This window comes from Trachypithecus francoisi, unplaced genomic scaffold, assembly GCF_009764315.1.
Source record: "Trachypithecus francoisi isolate TF-2019V2 unplaced genomic scaffold, Tfra_2.0 Lachesis_group6, whole genome shotgun sequence".
NCBI lineage: Eukaryota > Metazoa > Chordata > Mammalia > Primates > Cercopithecidae > Trachypithecus > Trachypithecus francoisi.
In genome coordinates, this window is record NW_022681471.1 from 82,235,990 (window position 1) to 82,259,923 (window position 23,934).

The 23,934-nt window shown below is 39.9% G+C and overlaps 2 protein-coding genes across 11 annotated transcripts; one reads left to right on the top strand and one right to left on the bottom strand.

Moving 5' to 3' along the window:
• Positions 1 to 1,057: 1,057 nt before the first annotated feature.
• On the bottom strand, positions 1,058 to 11,622 carry LOC117077663. 2 transcript variants are annotated; one of them, XM_033201349.1, is made up of 3 exons: positions 11,044 to 11,622; positions 8,331 to 8,504; positions 1,058 to 1,846 (listed from the first exon to the last, which is right to left on the bottom strand). In XM_033201349.1, exons 1-3 carry the CDS (start codon positions 11,620 to 11,622, stop codon positions 1,829 to 1,831), a joined length of 771 nt encoding a protein of 256 aa, XP_033057240.1. In that variant the 3' UTR covers positions 1,058 to 1,828. The 2 variants fall into 2 exon arrangements, with proteins under 2 accessions (XP_033057240.1, XP_033057239.1); XM_033201348.1 differs by lacking the exon at positions 1,058 to 1,846 and having other exon boundaries at positions 6,869 to 8,504.
• LOC117077664 (spindlin-2) lies at positions 11,447 to 13,323 on the top strand. Of its 9 annotated transcripts, none has more exons than XM_033201358.1 (3): positions 11,447 to 11,719; positions 12,374 to 12,600; positions 12,904 to 13,323. In XM_033201358.1, exons 2-3 carry the CDS (start codon positions 12,376 to 12,378, stop codon positions 13,150 to 13,152), a joined length of 474 nt encoding a protein of 157 aa, XP_033057249.1. In that variant the 5' UTR covers positions 11,447 to 11,719; positions 12,374 to 12,375; the 3' UTR covers positions 13,153 to 13,323. The 9 variants fall into 9 exon arrangements, with proteins under 9 accessions (XP_033057249.1, XP_033057248.1, XP_033057243.1 ...); XM_033201357.1 differs by having other exon boundaries at positions 11,449 to 11,774; XM_033201352.1 differs by having other exon boundaries at positions 11,451 to 11,845; positions 12,374 to 13,323.
• Positions 13,324 to 23,934: the final 10,611 nt, after the last annotated feature.

Genomic DNA, 23,934 nt, shown 5'->3' on the forward strand with positions numbered 1-23,934 from the left:
CTTAGCTGGTCTGGTCTGGAAGGGGCAGGGGAAAGAACAAGAGATTGGCTGTCTTGGGGAGAGAGGAGGAGGTGACTGCTTAGGAAAAGGTGGAAAAGGGCCAGAAAGGGAGGGGATTCTTGGGGGAGGGGATGACCTATGAGGAGGAAACCTCCAACCGGGAAGGGAGTGAAGACTAACAGAGGGAGAGTGAGATCTTGGGGCTTAGAGGAAAATAGAATAAATTGAGAAGAGAGGAACATAAAGAAGTTTAGAAGATGGACAAGAGTAAGGGGGAGAAGTATCAACCTGACAGGGATCTGGGGAGAGGCTAACGGAAACACAAAAGAAGAGCTGTGTGGGTTAGGGTGTTGGAGGGATTAGAAGAGGGCCACTGAGGAAAAAGGAATTCAAAGAAGAAAGACTGAGAGAGGGAGTGGGAATACAGGAAAGAGTTGTGGGCCCATGAGAGATGGGAAGGCCAAGGAAAATGTTGGACTTCTGGCAGCCTCAACATTGCTCTTCCTGGCTCTATGCACAAAGGAAGTGGCAACTGTCAAAGATGCCGGATGCATTGGAGGTTCCTTAGAAGAGCATTCTGACAGGAATGACTCAGTCAAGTTAATCAGGAGCCAAGTTTATGCCCATAAGGCTTTTCCTGTTTCAGGGAGTGCATGACACATCTGTGCAGCAGAACCCCAGCCCTCAGCCTAAACACACTAACATGGTGCCCCACAAGTGCTGGGCTGTGGGCTGCCTCCTCACATTTGTCCTGCACTAGATAAACAATCTTGGTAGAGGATGGGTCAGTGGGGCTCTCAGAACTTAAGAGATGTGCCATCTTGCATTTGGAAAGTACTTTATCCAGAAAAAAGGAAACCTTACTGAACTCAGGTGCAGCAGTCTCATCACACCGGTTCCTTCTGCTGGAATGTTTGTTTTCTATCTAGAGACGAGGGGCATTAGAAGATTGAGCCTAGTGTTTCTCTCTAGGTTATGGGGAGTGCCTCACTGTCCACACTTCTTTCAGCAGCTGTCTGAAACCACAGGTGGTTCTGACTAATAATCCACTAAAAGAGGCCTGCTGTCACAATAGTCCACATTCTGGTTAGACCTTCCCCACAAAGCTGGCATCTGCATATCCCTCACAGGTACCTGTTGGCCAGTCTTGCCTCCCCGAGCTCACAGAAATCTGTGATAGAAGTCTGTGCAGCTCTTTGTTTCCAGGTGAGACAGATGCCATGGGGCAGTTGGGCTGGGAGTTGCGACTTGGTATAACTCATTCAGCTGTACTGTGTCACAAGGAAGGGTCAAGGTTGGTGGGAAGAGGGAGCAGCAACCCACTAAAAGTCCCTCAGAACCATGGTGTCTGATGCAAAGATAGATCTGTGTATTTCTCTTCCTCCCCTTCTTGCCTTTCCCCAGTCTTTCTCCTGTAGCCCATCGGAAAACCCTCTCCCTGGTTTCTGCAACCACACCCTTCACTAAATTATACCTCTGACCCCAAAGAAAGAGTGCTGGTGACCCCTGCTGCCCAGGTTACCCTAACTCCATGCATAGTGGGAGATGCAAGGAGCTGTCAGGAGTTGAAAGAAGATGGTAAATAGAGTTTATTCTCTGCACCCAACATGGCCTGAGGCTGACTGCCTCAAGAATTACACAAGGAAAGCCTACCTCACCATAGCAGGGATTAATTTTCTTGTATACATCACACAATTCAGTCCAACAAAATCCAGCAGGCTGCCCAGGGACCAATCTCAGTCAGCTTCCAAGTTTTGTTTGTGTTTTCATTGTTTTCTGTTTTTAATTAAGTACTTTAGACATTTGAGAGATTTCACACAATGCAAATTTATGTTTCTGGCATCTCCTGAAAGTGAAACAGAACAACAACAACAACAACAACAACAACAACAAAAACGTGAGGATTGGGGCCCTCATTCCAACAAGGATACATGCAGCTGGGCCTTAGGTAGGTCCCAGTCCAGTCTAGACTCCGAATACCCTCTCCAGTTGGCCACACCCCCAGCTGGCCTGCTTCACTCTAATAAAATGCACAGTTGTTCCCTGGAAGCGTTTGCACTTGTAACTGGGGCTATACCCTGGAAACACTGCCCCTTTGACTTGCTTTGATCCCATTTGCTCTTTAATTTACTTGTTTTATCTTTACCCCACAAATACTTACTTCAGGTGGGCTCTCTGCCAGGTACTCTTCTAGGCACGGATATTGATGATGTAATAATGAATGAAAGAAGCAAACTAAAATTCTTATCTTCATGGAGCTTTCATTTTAGTGTGGGGGATAGACAGCAGCCAAAATAAATAAGCAATTATAATGTATATTCATAGTGACTAGTGTTAAATAGAGAAACATAAAGCAAGGAATTGGGACAGAAATTTCAGGAGGGAGGCTGAAACTAGATAGATAAGGTGTCCATGGAAGGCCTTAATGAGAACTTGGCTTTTGAGTCTCACCTGAAGGCAGTGGGAGAACTGACCCTGTAGCTGTCTGGGGAAGGAGCATTCCAGATGGAGGGACAGTACGTGCTGAGGCCCCAAGACAGGTTTAGGCCTGGCATGTTTGAGGAGCAAGGAGGATGCTATCATGTCTGGAGCTGAGTGAGCAAGGCAGAGAAAAGCAGGAGCTGGTTTCAGAGAGGCAATGGGGATGAGAGAGAGAGAGGCAGACAGCTTATAGCCCTGTAGGTTTCAAAATGCAATTTGGCTTTTACATGGAATGTGATGGAGACCCATCCATGTATTGATAGTGGAGGGGAGACAAGATTTGTCTTAGTTTTACAGGATCACTCTGACAACTTGGAGAATAGTTTTTATTAGTATATGATGAATAAAGGGAGAATAATTAGTAGGATATTCCAATTATTTTGGTAACTGATAATGGTGGGTTTCAGTATCCTGGTGGTAGTAGACATGGTGAAAATTAGTTGGATCTGGCTGTTTTCAGGTATACCCTGCATGTTTTCCTATTTGATGATGCTGTGCAGTGGAAGATAAATATGAGTCAAGGACTACACCACATTTTCTGGTCTTCTTTTGAAGATCTTCTTAAGAGAAATAAATTCCCAGTGAAAACCATAGATGACAGAGTTGGGCTCTATACTCAATGCCTAGATTGGGTATAGAATACTAAGGAAGTGATCTCTAGAAAATGAGAAACTGACCCAGGAATTCACTGATAAATGGTTGTTTTCGGCCTCCCCGCTCTGGATAACTCCCATAGCCATTATATTGGAAACCACTGATATATTATTTTGGCAATGGGCCAACAAAGGGAGTTTGTCATGAATTTAAAACTGTTAGTGAAAAATTTAATGTACAGCTGTTTAAAAGTTCTTAGTATTCAGACAGGGCTTAAACCTGTATTCTGTTTGGATAAAGAACAGATGTTTATACTTCAGTAAATTTGTTCAAAATTCATTACATATATCACGTCCCATTTCCCATTCCCCAAGTCCATGTGCTATTATTGGTACTGAGGATACATGAGTTAAAATGTAAGAGAGTTTCATATTAATCATCAGTGATGGGATCACACACAATTAATCAGTCTTGGTTTGTGCACTCATCACAGTAAAAGAGATATGGTCAGAATCCTCCAACTCTTTTCCTTAGGTCACTACTGGACATAGTTGGAAGTTGACACTGTGAAATTCCAAGATTTTTTCTTTCCTCTCAGAGATTACAGTGCATTCCCTAGTAAATCATTTCCTATATTTATTTTTGGTAAGTAATGATCGGTTCAAGCATATCTGTAACATTTTTGCTTTCTCTTTCAGATTGAAATTGTACCACATCTCAAGATAACTTTACAGTTATGTACAGTTAATGTTTCAGAGGACTAAGAATGAAAAATCTTTACTCTTTGTAAGTTTGTAACCATTTGAGAGAACAGCACCATAATGACACATTTGTAAGTCAAAATATCCCCTTGGTATTTAATAAAAGCTGAACTGGAGGACATGGTTAGATAGGGGGCTTCAAGGACTTCCTAATATTTCACCCAAACACAAGCACAACTGGATAATGATGGACTTCTCTGATACGGCCACAAAGCTTATCCTATGTTTGAGAATGAATTAGAGTGTCTCTTCTGTCCAAAAGAAATAAACCCAAGAGATAAATAAAATGGTTTTTCACATGTCCAACTCCTCTCACACTCACCAATTAGAAAAGCCTTTGAGAGATATGCAGCCAGGGGAATTAGGGTGCTATTTGGCAAATGCTATACACGGTACTTCATAGAAACAAAATGGAATTTTTAAATTTTGTGTAGTTAATATGTTGCACAATATACCTGAAAATAATTTGCAATGTATTGTAGTTAGAGGTTAGATATTTTCACTGTGGTTTTAATGTCCTTTTAAAAATCAATTTCGGAGGCATATGAAGTAAACTATAAGTTGCTGAGCTCGCTTGTTTAAATAAGTAATAGCACATATTAAAAGGGGCCTCACGAAGTGGGAGCATGATTCCACTGACTCCCCTAAAATCTTCTTGCCTCTGTCTTGAAGGAAGTAAACTATACCACTGATTGACCACAGGAGTGGCTAATTAAAACCACTAGTCTAAAAGACACTAAACGGTGGGCACATGAAAACTCTTTCGCTAAAAATCGCTAAGCTTTAAAATGTTGAATGAAATATGACAGACCTCCTTTTAAATGTATTGCTGAGCTTTAAATATTGTGAGGGAAGTCCACAGGGACCAATAATTAAGAAAGAACTGCAAACAACAGTAGTAAGCACATAACCTGATGCTTTGGCAACATGGAAGGAGAGGGGTGCTGTCTCAGTAACTAAAGGATTTTAAAAAGAAGATAAAGCCTTAAGTTCGATAAATTTGGCTGTTGGAAACTAAGATCTTCTCACCTGCATTTCAACTCTCCACATAAATAGCCCCGAACTATATTTTAAAAATGTAAACCAGATTATGCCACCCTCCTGCTTAGAATGCTCCAAAGGCTTCTTATTGCAGTTAATATACAAAACAATCTTCATGCCTTATTCTGCATGCACTAGATCATGCATTCGCAAACAGAATGATATTGCCCCCAAAAGGGGGAAATATGATTGTTGGTGTGAGAGGTGGAAAGATATGAAGTTTTGCAATGGTTTGTGTCCTCCAAAGCTCAACTGTATTTGACAAAATCTTATACTTTAGAACTTAATCACTCTTGTTTTCTTGGATATCACAGGAACATTGCCATTCAGCTCATGGAAGATACATGAAATGTATGCAAGACCAGCACTACAAAATCATAGCAAATAGATGACTTTGATTGTAGGACTTTCAATCTATTGCTCATTCTTGAAGTCATATGTCAAGAAGTGGCCTTTGTGTACCTACTGGCTGCCACTGAGTGACTATGTTTGATCCTCGGTGTCTTGTGTGTGACTTGGGCTTTGAGAATTAAATAAAATAGTTAATATTTAACTTTACAGAAGTTATTTAACCCATCATTATTTATGTCAAGTACTAAAAAGAAAAAATGATAATATATGAATATCTAGCTGCTAGTTACAACTGATTTTGTCATATCAAGCAAAAGTGAAAAGTTAAATTCACAAAAATAACCTTGAAGAAATTAATTTAATGTTTTCCATTGTTTCACCTTTTCTAGAAAAATGTCGTGAATAATTTTTAAAATGTGATTACATCACTATTATGTATTTATATAAATTGCCAATTTGCATACATACTTTAACACATTATAATTTATGTAAGTAAATACACTCCATTAAAAGTCACTTAGCAAATACAGTTATACAGTTAAGTTAGATATTGCTAGCTTTCTAATTTTTAATTTAACTACTACCTTCAAATTTTATTCATACTTAATCCTGCATACAGGTTGATTATGTATAAAATACAGATATACATGCATTTATTCACTAGATTATACAGTACATCATTGGTATTCAATTTCATGAGGGGACAATTAGGAAAAAGAAAATCCTTATAAAGCCATCTAGTGGGGAGGGGATAATAATGAAATAAGAATGAAGAAGCAGTGCTCTAGATGATCTCACTCTTTTGTGATTCAAATATGGTCTCCTTTTCACTACATATTACAGCCATACTAACATTTTTCTATTCTCAAAGGTAACAAGCTTGTTTCCACTTCAAAGTCTTCATGCTAGAGCTATTTCTTACCCCCAGAGATTTTCATATCTTATCATAAGTGGTTGCTTCTCATATTCAAGTCTTGACTCAAATACCACCTGTTCAGAGATTCTCTCTTTCTACCCCATAACCTTGGTGTTTCTTGCTCTGTAGTACTTATCACTATGTGAACTTGTCTTTTAGATTGTTTCTTTATTTTCTGTCTTACTCCACTAGAATAAAAACTTTGAATGCAGGAATCTTGTCTATCTAATTCATTCTAGTAATGCAGTGCCTAGGAAAGGGTCTGGAACATAGGAGACACTCTATAAATATTGTTGAGTAAGTGAATTATTGCATGATAATTTTATATTTTCAAATAACCTATTATAAATCCCCTTTGCATTTGTTGGTCCTTTTTTCTGTATTGCCAGTTTTCTTTCCTATTGTTTTATTTTTTCACAAAACTTAGACATAGGTTTTGCTATATATTCTACTAATTTTCTATTTTTTCACTTCATCAGTCTCTGCATATTTTAGTTACTTCCTTTAAGTTTCCGTGGCTATCTATAATGATAATTTCTGGCTAATTTTTTTTTATTTATTTATTTTTTATTTTTTATTTTTTATTTTTTATTTTTTATTTTTTATTATACTTTAAGTTCTAGGGTACATGTGCATAACGTTTATATCATGTATAACTCCCCAAAGCAATCCCTCCCTCCTCCCCCCTCCCCATGATAGGCCCCAGTGTGTGATGTTCCCCTTCCCGAGTCCAAGTGATCTCATTGTTCAGTTCCCAATTTTTAAGGGAAATAGTCATTACTATAAATTTGTCTTTGAATAGAGTACTGGCTGTAACTGGCACATTTTAATATGCTGTGTCCTCATTGTTATCATTTCTCCAGTTCTCTGTTGTTAATTTTTTCTTATTTTCTTTTTGATTCAATAACTTCTGGAAGATTGCTAAAAATTTATAAATACTGGGGGAAGGCCAGACAAAGCACATATATATTCTTAAATAAAAGATAGTCTTCTTTATCTGGAAAGGTTCTTTTATATCAGGACAGGTAATATTAAGAAGGAAGAATGTGGCAACATTGAGAGGAGACAAAGATACCTACCTCATCAGCAAAACAGGCACCATCAACCCTCAAAATAGATGGAATGAGAAATGTCACAATTGGATTGCATTCACTTGTTATCACAGCATTGTTTGAAACAGCAAAAATAGCTGGGGGAAAATCTTGAATGTCTATCAATACTAGAACTGTTGAATACATTGTGTTTATGTATCACTTGAAATAGTATACACTTATAAAGAAGATGTTTTAGAAATATATACAGATGTGTCGTTGCACACAAATGTAAAGAGTATGATCCCACTTATGTTAAAAAGTGAGAAGGACTTCCAAATTCCGATGTTTACATTTATATTTATATATTGTTGTAGTATCATACAAAATGGTTTGGAAGAACACATACCAGGGATTTAACATTGGTCAAGTGTGACTGAAGGTGGAACGTGAGAACACTGGGATGTCCTGAGAGGTGGCAAGGAGAAAAAGGAAATGAGATAGAGAAAGGTCTATTTCATTCATCATAGATCTTTTCATTGTTAAAAAGATCACAGTAAACCATATTAATTTTTGGTAATTTTGAAAGATAGTCTTAACTAATATTAATGCATGAAATTTAAAAATAAGTGATTAGAATGCTATTTTTTATTCTCATAAGATTGAATATCAGGATCACCTCTTTAAGACAGAGAAATCTAAAGTATATGGAAAATAATATATGTGACGTGGAGCGACTGGAATCTGGAAGCCTACCTCTTCCTCTGAGGGAAATATAAGAGGCTCATCACTTTGTTGATAGCGTTTATTTAGGGAGTTATTTGCTAATCCTGGTATATTTTTTCTTGTAGTGCAAATGAGAATGATGCCTTTTTACCTCATGCTTGCTTTTTAGATAGCTCCTTATTCCTTATCTGCAACTGAATACTGGATTTTTTAAGTCTGGAAGTAATGTCCCATTTCCTGATATGGGAGCTGGTTGGAAGAATGAGTGCCTGAGAATGTATTGTTTCATATAACTTAAAAGTATAACAGTATTGTCTAGGGATACTATATAATTTAAGTCTGGGAACGCTAAGCCATTTAAGATGCCTTCAACTGTAAGTAACAGAAAACCCAGACTCAAATTGCTTTAACTATAAAGAAATTTGTTACCTCATAACTTGGAGTCAGAAGTAGGACTCCAGGGATGGTATGATCAGCAGCAAAACGATAAGACCAAAGCACACAGAGTATTTCTATTGTCTCTTCTTCCATCTTCATTACATAAGTTTTGCCCTCAGGATGGTTACAGATATTCCAAAGGTCATATAAAGATATAGCATCATCCTAAAAAAGAAAAGGAACATTATTTCCTGTTTCTTTTCTTAAGAGTAAATACATTTTTTCAGAAGTTTTCCAGCAGACATACTATGATGCTTAATTGACCAGGATTAGATGACATGCCCAATGCCAAATCAATCACTTACAGGAAGAATGGCATCACCATGACTAGCTTAGACTAACCTTCTAAAGTGAGATGAATATTCAAAAGTCAGTCAGTGGCCATAACCACCTACATGTACAGAATGTGTCATTCTAGACTAGGACAGTCTCCCTCTTTTTGCATAGGTTGGCTCCATTCTCTTCTTTGGGGTACCTTCATTCTCAAGCTATTGATGATAGTAAAGTGAATAGAGCAGCTTAATCCTCATATCCCTTCGGGTTCACTCTCCTCCAATGGAAACTGCCACATGCCTAGGAGTTTGTGTCTCATTGGCTTTGACTAGGTTGGACGCTTATTCCTAAACTAATCATTGCAACAGTAATTCCATACCCTGAAAAGTCAGGCTTATGTTGTTCCCAAGAGGAAAATTGTGGCACTATTACCAGAAGAATGGTGATAAGATGCTAGGCTGCAGTATCAACTGATGTCTATTACAATTAAATATATTTTGCAGCTCAGCATCTATATAAACCTTTCCTGCTATACATACATGTCCAAAGAGTTCTCTCATTTTTACTTTGATCAGCTACTGATAGAGTATGAATTGGTGTCTATTTGGAAAATATCTTTGCAAGAATAACTGCTACTTTAACTTTTTAGACAGCAGATTAGTTAATGATTGTTTTTGAACTTTAAATAAATTGAATAGAATAATGTGTGCCCCTTTGTTGTCTGGCTTCTTTTTTCAACATATTTGAGAGATTCATTCATGTTTTTCCATGTAGTTGTAGCTTGAATATTCTCACTACTGCATGATATTCCAATGTATGAATATACCCCAACATATCTAGTATACGGTTGATGGAAATGTAGGTGTTTTTTAGTTTGGAGTCATTACAAATAGTTAAACACATTTTTTTCTTTTTCAAACCACTATTGAGATATGATTTACATACACAAAGCTGTGCCTATTTAATGTGTACATCCTAATGATGAACACATATATTTTATAATAAAAATAGGGTTTGAGATTTTAGTAATAGGAGACTAAACAGTTCAAAACAACTTTCCCTAAAATCTGAGCAAATTGAGTAAATCGAACAAATATAATAAAAAGAAAATCCGCTCTCAATGGCATCTAAAAGCTGAGAAGTACGAAATAATTATCTAGCTGAGATAGGAGGAGAACAGATCCAAGAGGAAAACAGGGCATTTGGTGGATGTTTTTCTACTGGGAAAGTTTACCCATTCTAGAGAGAACCACTGAAAGACTTAGATGCTCAACAGAACTTGTGACTGCTTGTTAAATCTATGAATACAGAATCTGGAGTCCAGAACCTTGGTAACTCCCTAACCCCTTACTTTTCATTGAAATTCCAGGGTTGAAATCCTAGGAGTAAGAGTTAAGCATAACTTTTAAAAAGCCCTCGCTGAAACTACAACATATATGCAAATTGCTTCTCATAAAAATTGTATAAACTTTCACTTGCATCACCACTAGATATGAACCCCTTTTTTCATGATCAATGACATTAAGTAATATTTTAATGTTCTTTCATACTTTGTTGAATCAAGATTATTATTTCTATTTTTCCTTGTAGACGTTATTTTACTAACTGTAGTTGGTCTGTTAACATCCGACTCATTCCCTCATTCAAATACCATAAGTATCTGAATAAGAAAGATACTATTAAGCAATGTTTTGTTTACAGAGTTTTTGGTTGGTTCATTTGCTTTCTGTTCAATTTTATTTTGCTGCTTTTTACCTTTTAATAAATCAAATATTGATATTGGTACAACATTAGTATACAACCTTTCTCAAAATATTTAAAGAATCATTTTAACATTCCTTAAATAACACCCAATGTTTCTCCACTGATTTATAAAACTATAACTTTTATCTAATTATTTCTTAGGAAGTTATTTTTTGCAAAGCTTTCTATTCCAATACATAGATCTGATTACTCGTTATTGTAGAAACATTATGTCAAATGTCCAGTACTGGGAGAAAAGCCAAATTATAAATCACTTTAAAATTGAGTTTTATGGACCAAGCACAAGATACGTAACAGGTGTTCAACAAATATTTGTTGAATGCAAAAATCAATTAGAAAACATCTAATTTCCTGGAAAAATTAATAGACATGAAAATACAGATAAAAAACAATCTCAGTTTTGCAAAAGTTTAGGAAAAAGGGGGGAAAAAAACTATGAGCATTAACATTTTGCTGTGAGGCCCTCAAAAATGGGAGATGCGACTGCAGTTGATGATTTTCCTCTTAATATTAATTTCCTAAAATTTAGATAGTGCTCACATCGTACATGCACTTATCTTGCAATAAGGAAAAGGAAAAAAAAATCCCTCAAAAACAAAAACAAAAAAGTCAGGAAAGATCAGACAGGAAAAATTAGGTAGAGACTGTGCCAGAACGGCAGACTTACCACAGTGAATTTCTCTGGTCCAACTCCAAATCCTTTCAAAAAGAGGAAAGACATATTAGGTGTAAAGAATAAATCCATAAGGGCAAGGGACTGGGCGCGGGGCGGGGTGGGGGAGCGGTGTGGGCGCGGGGCGGCAGCAAGGCGAATTCCAAGAAGATGGAAAGCAGATAGGGCAGGGGGACTAAGAAGGTGGGGGTGGGAACCAAGGGGCCCTGAAACGGGTGATGAAGGGGCCACAGGGTTCCGAGGACTACTGTGGCACCAACTACTCTGAATTTGGGAAGAGGCGGAGTCAGAGCCTATAGCTCCGCCAGGGCTCCAGGCTGTGTGGTGGGCGTGGGAGCCTGGTGGAGAGGAGGGTGCGGTGTTTGGCAGGAAGAGGAGGCCTCTCTCTGGGCAGGAAGCTGCGCTACGGAAAGAGGGAGGAGACTGCGGTGGCGACAGCAGGGACTGGTGGAATCCCGATGTGGCTGAGGGACCGCCACCGCCAGCAGGGAGGCGGAGGGCTAGCAACCCAAGCGGTGGGAACGCCGCTGCAGTCCTCTTTGCCTGCCTTGCCGCCCTCCTAGACACGCTCATCAACGGATCCTACCCTCCCAGCTCTTGCAAGCATTCACTCGGCCGGTCGCCTGCTGACCCTCCTTCGCCACAGGCTCATAGCGGAGGCAGCAGCGAGGTGTCCGATTTGGGCACGCGAGGCCCGCGATCCGCGGCGGTGGACGCCAGGCAGGGCAAGGCCATTAGTGGGCGCCAGAATGGAGAGGGGGATGGGAAGGAATCCAGCAGGAGACTTGGGGTGGAGGTGGGCGCCAGGCAAAGGTGGGGTGGGGGAGTGTGGTGAGCTACATGAAAAGGGGGTAGGAACGGGAGCCAGACAAGGATTTGAAGGTGAGCGCCAGGAAGCAAGGGCGGTGGGTACCAGGGAAGTGGTTAGGGTTTGTTGTGGACAGCAGCTGGGACACTCAGGGAAGGAAGGACGGCAGTGGGTGCCGGTCAAGGCCGCTTTGCAGGGGATTGGGAGTGGACGCCAGTGGCAGCAAGGAGTTCCGGGAGGGCAGTAGGCTCTGAGCTAGGACGACGTGGCCCAGCCACTTCTGTAGAATTCCTAACCCCAGACAGCTCTACTGCACCACTCCAGCCTTTCCCCATAGCCTAAAGGAACTTAAGAGGGAGAGCACTGCAGGAATGCAGCCAGATTTCCAGCATTGCTTCCAGGCTCCTAGGGGAACCTTAGGCACTAGCGCAGAGTATATCCAGATATGGCTATAGGGAAAAGTTTGCCTCGTGGCACACTGGCTATGTCTCTCTATCCTCTCTCCTCCCCCAGCAGGCATGAAGACCCCCAACGCACAGGAAGCCGAAGGACAACAAACCAGGGCAGCTGCAGGACGGGCCACTGGGTCTGCAAACATGACAAAGAAAAAAGTCTCCCAAAAGAAGCAGAGAGGCAGACCTTCATCCCAGCCCCGCAGGAACATCGTGGGCTGCAGAATTTCTCATGGATGGAAAGAAGGAGATGAGCCCATCACCCAGTGGAAAGGAACCGTTCTGGATCAGGTGCCTATAAATCCCTCTCTTTATCTGGTGAAATATGATGGAATTGACTGTGTCTATGGACTGGAACTTCACAGAGATGAAAGAGTTTTGTCTCTTAAAATTCTTTCTGACAGGGTGGCATCATCTCATGTTAGTGATGCAAACCTTGCAAATACTATAATTGGCAAAGCAGTGGAACACATGTTTGAGGGAGAGCATGGTTCTAAGGATGAATGGAGGGGCATGGTCTTAGCTCAAGCACCTATCATGAAAGCCTGGTTTTATATTACCTATGAGAAAGATCCTGTCTTGTACATGTATCAGCTTCTAGATGATTATAAGGAAGGTGACCTCCGCATCATGCCAGAATCCAGTGAGTCTCCTCCAACAGAGAGGGAGCCAGGAGGAGTTGTAGATGGCCTGATAGGTAAGCATGTGGAATATACCAAAGAAGATGGCTCCAAAAGGATCGGCATGGTCATTCACCAAGTGGAAGCCAAACCCTCTGTGTATTTCATCAAGTTTGATGATGATTTCCATATCTATGTCTATGATTTGGTGAAAAAGTCCTAACTGTTAGGGTAAAATTTGGCACATGTGTGGAAACAAATGTATAATTTGTAGACATGCAAAAAATGTTGCCTTTCAGTGTATTGAAAGCTTATGAAATCCCTGATAACCCAACATCTTTGCCAGCATTAACTGTTGTTTTGCTCTAAAAAATACAAACTCGTGTGTACATGACATGCTGTGTGTAAGCACTTTGTCTTGTTGGAAAGATCGGGTGTGTTTGGTGGATGGGGCATGAAAGGAAGGATGTCAGAGATCTTGTGGCTTAGAAGAAAATACACAGAATAAATTGAGTAGAGAGGAACACAAAGAAGCTTAGAAGAGGTCCAGAGTAAAGAGGAGAAGGATCAACCTGACAGGGATCTGAGGAGAGCCTAAAGGATACACAAAGGAAGAGGCTATGTGGGTTAGGGTGTTGGAGCAGTTAGAAGAAGAGGGCCACTGAGGAAGGAGGAATTCAAAGAAGAAAGACTGACAGAGGGAGTGGGAATACAGGAAAAGAGTTGTGGGGTGTGGGGCCCATGAGAGATGGGAAGGCCAAGGAAAATGTTGGACATCTGGTAGTGTCCACATTGCTCTTCCTGGCTCTATGCACAAAGGAAGTGGCATCTGTCAAAGATGCCAGATACATTGGAGTTTCCCTAGAATGGCATTCTGACAGGGATGACTCAGTCAAGTTAATCCGGAGCAAAGTTTATACCCATAGGGCTTTTCCTGTTTCAGGGAGTTCAGGACGCTCCTACCCAGCAGAACCCCAGCCCTCAGCCTAAACACACTAATGTGGTGCCCCAGATGTGCAGGACTGTGGGCTGCCTCCTCACATTTGTCCTGCACTAGATAAACAATCTTGGTAGAGGATGGGTTAGTGGAGCTCTCAGAACTTAAGATATGTGCCATCTTGCATTTTAAAATACTTTATCCAGGAAAAAATGGAACCTTACTGTACTCAGGTGCAGCAGTCTCATCACACCGGTTCCTTCTGCTGGAATGTTTGTTTTCTATCTAGAGACGAGAGGCATTAGAAGATTGAGCCTAGTGTTTCTCTCTAGGTTATGGGGAGTGCCTCACTGTCCACACTTCTTTCAGCAGCTGCCTGAAACCACAGGTGGTTCTGACTAATAATCCACTAAAAGAGGCCTGCTGTCACAATAGTCCACATTCTGGTTAGACCTTCCCCACAAAGCTGGCATCTGCATATCCCTCACAGGTACCTGTTGGCCAGTCTTGCCTCCCCGAGCTCACAGAAATCTGTGATAGAAGTCTGTGCAGCTCTTTGTTTCTAGGTGAGACAGATGCCATGGGGCAGTTGGGCTGGGAGTTGCGACTTGGTATAACTCATTCAGCTGTACTGTGTCACAAGGAAGGGTCAAGGTTGGTGGGAAGAGGGAGCAGCAACCCACTAAAAGTCCCTCAGAACCATGGTGTCTGATGCAAAGATAGATCTGTGTATTTCTCTTCCTCCCCTTCTTGCCTTTCCCCAGTCTTTCTCCTGTAGCCCATCGGAAAACCCTCTCCCTGGTTTCTGCAACCACACCCTTCACTAAATTATACCTCTGACCCCAAAGAAAGAGTGCTGGTGACCCCTGCTGCCCAGGTTACCCTAACTCCATGCATAGTGGGAGATGCAAGGAGCTGTCAGGAGTTGAAAGAAGATGGTAAATAGAGTTTATTCTCTGCACCCAACATGGCCTGAGGCTGACTGCCTCAAGAATTACACAAGGAAAGCCTACCTCACCATAGCAGGGATTAATTTTCTTGTATACATCACACAATTCAGTCCAACAAAATCCAGCAGGCTGCCCAGGGACCAATCTCAGTCAGCTTCCAAGTTTTGTTTGTGTTTTCATTGTTTTCTGTTTTTAATTAAGTACTTTAGACATTTGAGAGATTTCACACAATGCAAATTTATGTTTCTGGCATCTCCTGAAAGTGAAACAGAACAACAACAACAACAACAACAACAACAACAAAAACGTGAGGATTGGGGCCCTCATTCCAACAAGGATACATGCAGCTGGGCCTTAGGTAGGTCCCAGTCCAGTCTAGACTCCGAATACCCTCTCCAGTTGGCCACACCCCCAGCTGGCCTGCTTCACTCTAATAAAATGCACAGTTGTTCCCTGGAAGCGTTTGCACTTGTAACTGGGGCTATACCCTGGAAACACTGCCCCTTTGACTTGCTTTGATCCCATTTGCTCTTTAATTTACTTGTTTTATCTTTACCCCACAAATACTTACTTCAGGTGGGCTCTCTGCCAGGTACTCTTCTAGGCACGGATATTGATGATGTAATAATGAATGAAAGAAGCAAACTAAAATTCTTATCTTCATGGAGCTTTCATTTTAGTGTGGGGGATAGACAGCAGCCAAAATAAATAAGCAATTATAATGTATATTCATAGTGACTAGTGTTAAATAGAGAAACATAAAGCAAGGAATTGGGACAGAAATTTCAGGAGGGAGGCTGAAACTAGATAGATAAGGTGTCCATGGAAGGCCTTAATGAGAACTTGGCTTTTGAGTCTCACCTGAAGGCAGTGGGAGAACTGACCCTGTAGCTGTCTGGGGAAGGAGCATTCCAGATGGAGGGACAGTACGTGCTGAGGCCCCAAGACAGGTTTAGGCCTGGCATGTTTGAGGAGCAAGGAGGATGCTATCATGTCTGGAGCTGAGTGAGCAAGGCAGAGAAAAGCAGGAGCTGGTTTCAGAGAGGCAATGGGGATGAGAGAGAGAGAGGCAGACAGCTTATAGCCCTGTAGGTTTCAAAATGCAATTTGGCTTTTACATGGAATGTGATGGAGACCCATCCATGTATTGATAGTGGAGGGGAGACAAGATTTGTCTTAGTTTTACAGGACACTCTGACAGCTTGGAGAATAGTTTTTATTAGTATATGATGAATAAAGGGAGAATAATTAATAGGATATTCCAATTATTTTGGTAACCGATAATGGTGGGTTTCAGTATCCTGGTGGTAGTAGACATGGTGAAAATTAGTTGGATCTGGCTGTTTTCAGGTATACCCTGCATGTTTTCCTATTTGATAATACTGTGTAGAAGATAAATATCAATCAAGGACAGCACGACATTTTCTGGTCTTCTTTTGAAGATTTTCTTAAGAGAAACAAATTCCCAGTGAAAACCATAGACGACAGAATTGGGCTCTATACTCAATGCCTAGATTGGGTATACAATACTGATGAAGTGATCTCTAAGAATGAGAAACCGACCCGGAGACTCATTGATAAATTATTGTTATTAGCTTTGCCCCTCTGGATAACTCACCTAGCTATTATGTAGGACTTTGTTGCCTGATATTGAGAATTGAGTCAGCCAAAAACATTGGAAGTTTAATGTTTTGAGACACAAGCAGCCATTATGCCACACAGAATCAAAAGTAAATGCTAAGCCTTGCTAATGGTGCGGTGCAGCTCTGTCTCTACTTTCTCAAGCACAGCTGCCATAAGGAGAAAAATCATTAGAAATGGGGCAAGTGATCTCTGTCCTTAATGGAGATCAAGTTCCATATGCATCCATCTTAGTAGGTTGGAGAATTTTCATGAGGGAAAGAATCAAGCTTTTATGGCTCTGTTAGATATGGATGCCCAAGTAAACTCTTCTACTGGACTCCTGGAAGGAGAAAGCATCCCAAATTAGATAACAGGGTTTGGCCAGGTTTACAGCAGGAGAAAGAAAGAAGCCAGTATGACCTTGTGAACAAAACTTTTTAGGCTAATTCTGCATACTGATGCTGCTACCTTCACATCTGAATATCACTGGGAACTGATGCTTGTATTTCCCTGTCTCATAAGTGCCAGATGAAATTCAGCCATACATAGATAAGTAATAGTGGGACACATAAATTTGTCTGTCACTAGCTTTCTTGTCTCGCCCACATTCTGTGCTTTCTGATCCAACACAAAGCATAGAATTCTAGGAAGAAAAAAGAAAATCTGTGCCCTGAATAAATATTAGTACCTATAGGAGGCAGTAGTAAGAGATGCAGGATCTTTACAGAACAGCCTTGTATGCCCAGTGCAAAATTTAACAGGAGCTGAAGACTGATAGTGGAATATTTTCAAATAAATTCAGTTGTTTCTCCAGTGGCCCCAGCTGTTGCAGACATCTTGACTCTATCCGAATCTACTACACAGACTAATAGAACATGGTGCACTATTTTAAACATTGACAACACTTTCTTTCCCATACTAGCATCTGAGAATTAAGATCTGTTCACATTCATGTGACAAGGCCTCTAATACATGTTTGTTGTACTCCACCAGTGTTACCTAAACTCCAGTGCCATTTGCCAAAATTGAATAGGTTAGAATTTGGGGCAAGTTCTTCTTCATTCAGATTCCCAAAAGTTTCATTATCCATGACGTCCTGATGGTTGGCAGTAAGAAGTCTCAGTCTCAATAGCCCTACCTAGCTGTGGTATTATCACACATCCTCTAGGAAGAATGACTGAAAGTCTCCAAAAAAAAATCAGGATTAATATTGAAAATCACCACCAAAATTCAGGAGTAATGTTGTTTGCCAGTAATGTCTCTTGCTTGCCAGTAATGTTTCCTGGAAGTGTGTAGGAAAATTCACAATAAAACCTCAGGCAAAGAAAAATTGTCTCTTCAGTACCTCCACCACCAAAAAGGAGTTTCAGCAACTAACTGGATTCTTTGGATATTGGAAATGCTTTGTGATTGCTTGGACATTCTGCTTGGTCCTTTATATTAACTAACCCACAAATCAGCATCTTTTGAGTAAAGCCTGAAATGAAGTTCTGCCATGGAAACAGTCCAGTAAGTTGTGTCATGTTCTCTACCTTTGGAGCCCTACAATTGTAATGATAACTTTGAGCTATATAAGTATCTGTAACTGATGATTTTACAATTGCTATTTCTGGAAAAGGGAAGCAATCTTCACCTGGAGATATGTCTTGCAGTTTTGGACTCCTCTACTTCCTGACAAGACTACCAGATACACCACTTTTGAAAAGCAGGTATTATCTGTGACATGTTTTGTCTTTGTGTCCCCACCCGAATCTCACCTTGAATTGTAATCCCCGTAATCCTCATGTGTCAAGGGTGGGACCAGGTGGAGGTAACTGAATCCTAGGGGTGGTTTCCCCCGTGCTGTTATTGTGATAATGAGTGAGTCTCATGAGATCTGATGGTTTTATAAGCGACTGGCATTTTCCCTGCTTGCGCTTCTTCTTCCTGCCACCCTGTGAAGAAGGTACCTTACTTCCCCTTCTCCTTCCACCATTATTGTTTCCTGAGGCCTTCCCAGCCATGCAGAACTGAGTCAATTAAACCTCTTTTCTTTATAAATTACCCAGACTTGGGTATTTCTTCATAGCAGTGTGAGAATTGACTAATACATTTTGCCACTGGGTTCATTTCAGAACTGAACACCTGAACCATGGAGGTCAGCCTTGTACCTCTCCAGCCTGACATTCCTGTTTGGGGTTGATCAATTTCAACTTAAGTTCCTCCAATGTTGAGAAGAGCTCAGCAAGCCTTGCTTGTGAAAGGTAAATTACATATTAAAACTTACTTGGCCTCACCCCAGCAGGATATAGGCTTTACCTGAAAAAGTAGCTATTACCCCTTTTCAAGGAAACTCTTTTCCCTACTCTCTACCTGAAGTAAAGCAGCTGGCTAAATGAGACCCTTGACTCACAGAGGTTCAACTAAATGTGTGGGCCTGGTTCACTGACAGTTCAGATAAGCTGAAATCTGCTGGTGTCCCCTGGGCTGCTGCATATGTTCATTCTAACTGCTAGCTATGCAAAACTGAAAGATAATGGATCCTCTCCTCGGTGGCCAGAACGCAAAGCCATTTTCATAGATCTGGGTTATCCTCCACTAGATGAAGTTTGTTATACTTTTACTGACTCATAGGATATTGACAATGACCTACTTGTTTGGGTTGCCACTTGGGAAACCACAAAATTGCAGACTAAAGATACCTCTCTTTGGGCCTGCAACTAAAGAAACAAATTGTTGCTGCTGCTGCTGCCCCTGCTTAATGTATCTGATTTACTCATGTAGATGATGACCACATAAGAGACCATGATCTGATGACACTGAAATCAAGCTCCAGAATGAGCATGAACCACTTAAGTTGCTTCAATTTCTAACTGAATCCATAATTCTACTGAATTTGGCAACACATCCACCTTCATAAACAGGATCAAAGTACAGGATTGTTTCTGTTGTGGAGGCTACCATTGCATGCCAGACTTCTGGCCTTCCAAATCTTATCTGCCAGTGAGAGTGGCCACATTGCATAAAGTTTTGCTCCTGACACCACTGTACTTGGCATCTTGATGACAATGAATTTTTTTATCTCCTCTATGGGTTATTGGCAGTGCCTTACCACTGTTGACCATTTTTCAGATTAATAGTGCTACTGTTCCAATCCAATTATCTAGCACTGACACAACATTATGGTCCCTGAAGAAACCATGTGTCATGTTTTTATTTTCCTGGACCATTTGCAGTTGGAAATGGTACATCTTGCATCATAAAAGCCATTCAACAATGGCTTAACAGTGAAGGTATTCATGGACTGTCCATGCTCCCTACCAAACAGAAGCACCAGATATTTTAAAAATAGCTGTATTAAGATGTAACTCACATAGAATATGATTCACTAATTTAAAGTATACAATTAACCATCGTCACAGTAAATTTAGAACATTTTCATTACCTCATAAAGGAATCCCTAAACTTTAGCTATCATTTCCCCAATGCTCCCATCCTTCCTGCCCTAAGCAACCACTAATTTACTTTTTGTTCCTATATATCTGCCTATTGTGAACATTTTATGTAAATGGAATCGTATAATATTTGGTCCTTTGTGACTGGCTTCTTTCAATTAGCATAATGTTTTCAAAATTTATCCATGCTTGTAGCATGCTCATCATTCATTTTTATGGCTGAGCATATAGATATATAAAATTTTGTTCATTCATTTATCCCTCGATAGATATTTGGGCTGTATTCACCTTTGGACAATTATGACTAATGCTGCTATAAATAGTTGTATAAATGTTTTCATTTAGGTTTTTTTTTTTTTTCATTTCTTTTAGGTTTATACCAAGGGAGAAATTGCTGGACCATATGGTAATTATATGTCTGTTTGAGGAATTCCAGAGTGCTTATCAAAGTGACTGTGAAAATTTACGTTCCCACATGCAGTATATGAAGAGTCCAATTTCTCTAAATGTTCAACAATTGTTATTAGACTTTTACGTTCTTACCATTTTAGTGTGTCTGATGTGTTACCTTATTGTGTTTTACTTTGAATTTCCCTGATGACTAATGACGCTAAGCAAAATGTTCTGAACTTATTGGCTATTTGTATATCTTCCTTGGAGAAATATCTGTTCAGATGATTTGCCTATTTTTGGTGAATTATTAGAATTCTTTATGTATATTTTACACAAGTCCCATATCAGATACATGAGAGGCAAATACTTTCTCCCTATCTATGGGTTTGCCTTTCAGTTTCTTGAGAGTGTGCTTTCAAGCATAAGTGGTTCTAATTTTGATGAGGCTGAATTAATCTTTTTTTTTATATTTGTGGCTCATGCTTTTTTTTTTTTTTAACTTTAATTTTAGGTTCAGAGGTATATGTGTAAGTTTGTAATACAGGTAAACTATATGTCATAGGGGTTTGGTGTGCAAATTATTTCATCACCCAGGTAATAAGCATAGTACTGAATAGGTACTTTGTCAATCCTCTCCTTCCACTCACCCTCCACTCTCAAGTATGCCACAGTGTCTATGGTTCCCTTCTTTATGTCCATCTCTACTCAGTGTTTAGCTCCCACTTATAAGGAAGAACATGCAGTATTTGGTTTTCTGTTCCTACGTTAGCTTGCTTAGGATAATGGCCTCCAGCTCAATCCACATGGCTACAAAGGACATGACCTCATTACTTTTTATGGCTAGGTAGTATTGCATGGTTTATATGTCCCCAATATTCGAATTTTCTAGGTGACCCAAAGTGTGATGTTTAATTTCTTTAATAATTTTTTTATTTTCATAGGTTTTGGGGGAACAGGTGGTAGTTCTTTACATGAGTAGGTTCTTCAGTGGTGATTTGTGAGATTTTGGTGCACCCATCACCCAAGCAGTAAACACTTAACCCAATTTATAGTATTTTATAATTTATGCCCCACTCCAACCCTTTCCCCCGAGTCCCCAAACTCCATTGTATCATTCTTATGCCTTTGCATCCCCATAGCTTAGCTCCCACTTATGAATGAGAACATACAATGTTTGGTTTTCCATTCCTGAGTTACTTCACTTAGAGTGAGGGTCTCCAATTCCATCCAGGTTGCTGCAAATTCCATTAATTCATTTCTATTTATGGCAGAGTAATATTCTGTTGTATATATACACCACAGTTTGTTTATGCATTCATTGATGGGCATTTGGGCTGGTTTCATATTTTTGCAATTGCGAATTTTGCTGCTATAAACATGCTCGTGCAAATAACTTCTTTGTAAAATGACTTTTTTTCTTCTGGGTAGATACCCAGTAGTGGGATTGCTGGATGGAATGTTAGTTCTACTTCAATTTTTTAAGGAATCTCCACACTATTTTCCATACTCATTTACATTCCCACTAGCAGTGTAGAAGTGTTCCCTTTTTACCGCATCCATGCCAACATCTATTATTTTTTAATTTTTTTATAATGACCATTCTCATGGGAGTAAAGTGGCATTGATTGTGGCTTTGATTTGCATTTCCCTGATCATTAGTGATGTTGAGCATTTTTATACGTTTGTTGGCCATTTGTATATCTTCTCTTGAGAATTGTCTATTCATGTCCTTAGCCCACTTTTTGATGGGATTATTTGTTTTTTCTTGATAATTTGTTTGAGTTGCTTGTATATTCTGGATATTAGTCCTTTTTGAATAGATAGATTGTGAAGATTTCCTCCCACTCTGTCCGTTTCCTGTTTATTCTGGTGACTGTTCCTTTTGCTGTGCAGAACTCTTTAGTTTAATTAAGTTCCACTTACTTATCTTTGTTTAATTTCGTTTGCTTTTGGGTTCTTGGTCATGAAGTCTTTGCCTAAGCCAATGCCTAAAAGAGTTTTTCTGATGTTATCTTTTAGAATTTTCACAGCTTCAGGTCTTGGATTTAAGTCCTTGATCCATCTTGAGATGATTTTTGTAGAAGGTGGAGAGGAGGATCTAGTTTCATTCTCCTACATGTGGCTTGCCAATTATGCCAGCACCGTTTGTTGAATAGGGTGTCCTTCGCCCACTTTATGTTTCTGTTTGCTTCGATTAAAATCAGTTGGCTGTAGGCATTTGGGTTTATTTCCGGTTCTCTATTATTTACATTGGTCTATGTGCCTGTTTTTATACGAGTGTCCTGCTGTTTTGGTGACTATGGACTTCCAGTATAGTTTGAGGTTGGAGAATGTGATGCCTCCAGATTTGTTCTTTTTGCTTAGTCTTCCTTTGGCTATGCAGGCTCTTTTTTGGTTCCATGTGAATTTTAGGATTTTTTTTTCTAGTTCTGTGAAGAATGATGGTGGCTTTTTTATGAGAATTGAAATTATATTTGTAGATTTCTTTTGGCAGTATTTTCTTTTGCACAATGTTGATTCTACCCATCCATGAGCATGGGATTTGTTTCCATTTGTTTGTGCCATCTATGGTTTCTTTTAGCAGTATTTTGTGGTTTCCTTGTAGAGATCTTTCACCTCCTTGGTTATATATATTTGTAAGTATTTTGTTTATTTTGTGGCTATTGTGAAAAGGGTTGAGTTCTTGATTTGATTCTCAGCTTGGTTGCTGTTGGTGTATAGCAGAGCTACTGATTTGTGTACATTAATTTTGCATCCTGAAACTTTGCTGAATTCATTTATCAGTTCCTGGAACGTTTTGGAGAAGTCTTTATGGTTTCTAGGTATCCGATCATATCATCAGCAAACAGTTACAGTTTGACTTCCTCTTTACCGATTTGGAGGCCCTTTCTTTCTTTCTCGTCTGATTGCTCTGGCTAGGACCTCCAGTACTATGCTGAACAGAAGTGGTGAGAGTGGGCATACTTTTCTTCTTCCAGTTCTCAGAGGAAATGCTTTCAACTTTTCCCTGTTCAGTATTATGTTGACTGTGGGTTTGCCATAGATGGCTTTTATTACATTAGGTATGTCCTTTGTATGCCGATTTTGCTGAGAGTTTTAATCATGAAGGGATGCTGGCTTTTGTCAAATGCTTTTTCTTCATCTATTGAGATAATCGTGTGATTTTTGTTTTTAATTCTCTTTATTGGGTGTATCACATTTATTGACTTGCATATGTTTAACCATCCCTGCATCCCTTGTATGAAACTTACTTTATCATGACGGATTATGTTTTTAATATGCTGTTGGATTCCATTAGCTAGTGTTTTGTTAAGGATTTATGCATCTATGTTTATCAGGGATATTTGTAACATGCACGGACCTTGGGGACTGAACAAATGGGGCAAATGCTGGAATGAAAGACAAAGACCAAAGTATGTTTGGAACAAGGGGTCAGGGGGCACCCCGCCTCTAGTGGAAAAGGGCCCTAAGCTTTTTCAGCCCTCCGAATTTATTAGGTAAAAGACATAATGAGAAAGGAGGGGGGGATTGTTGGGTAATTGTCACTCAGCCAGTTGGTTCACAGCAGACTTGTGAGACTGCATTCTTTGAACAATAGGTGCTAGATGTCCCAGTAGATAACTTCAAGGATCACCAGGGAGTGATGGCCGTGAGCAAACTTTCTGGTG

Bases quoted from the DNA above. Each gene is read 5' to 3' on its own strand.
- LOC117077664 (XM_033201352.1), top strand. From the start codon at position 12,376: ATGAAGACCCCCAACGCACAGGAAGCCGAAGGACAACAAACCAGGGCA.
- LOC117077663 (XM_033201348.1), bottom strand. From the start codon at position 11,622: ATGAGCGTGTCTAGGAGGGCGGCAAGGCAGGCAAAGAGGACTGCAGCG. The intron at 8,505-11,043 runs GTAAGTCTGCCG...TTTCTTTTTTAG, and splicing joins GACCAGAGAAATTCACTGTG to GATGATGCTATATCTTTATA.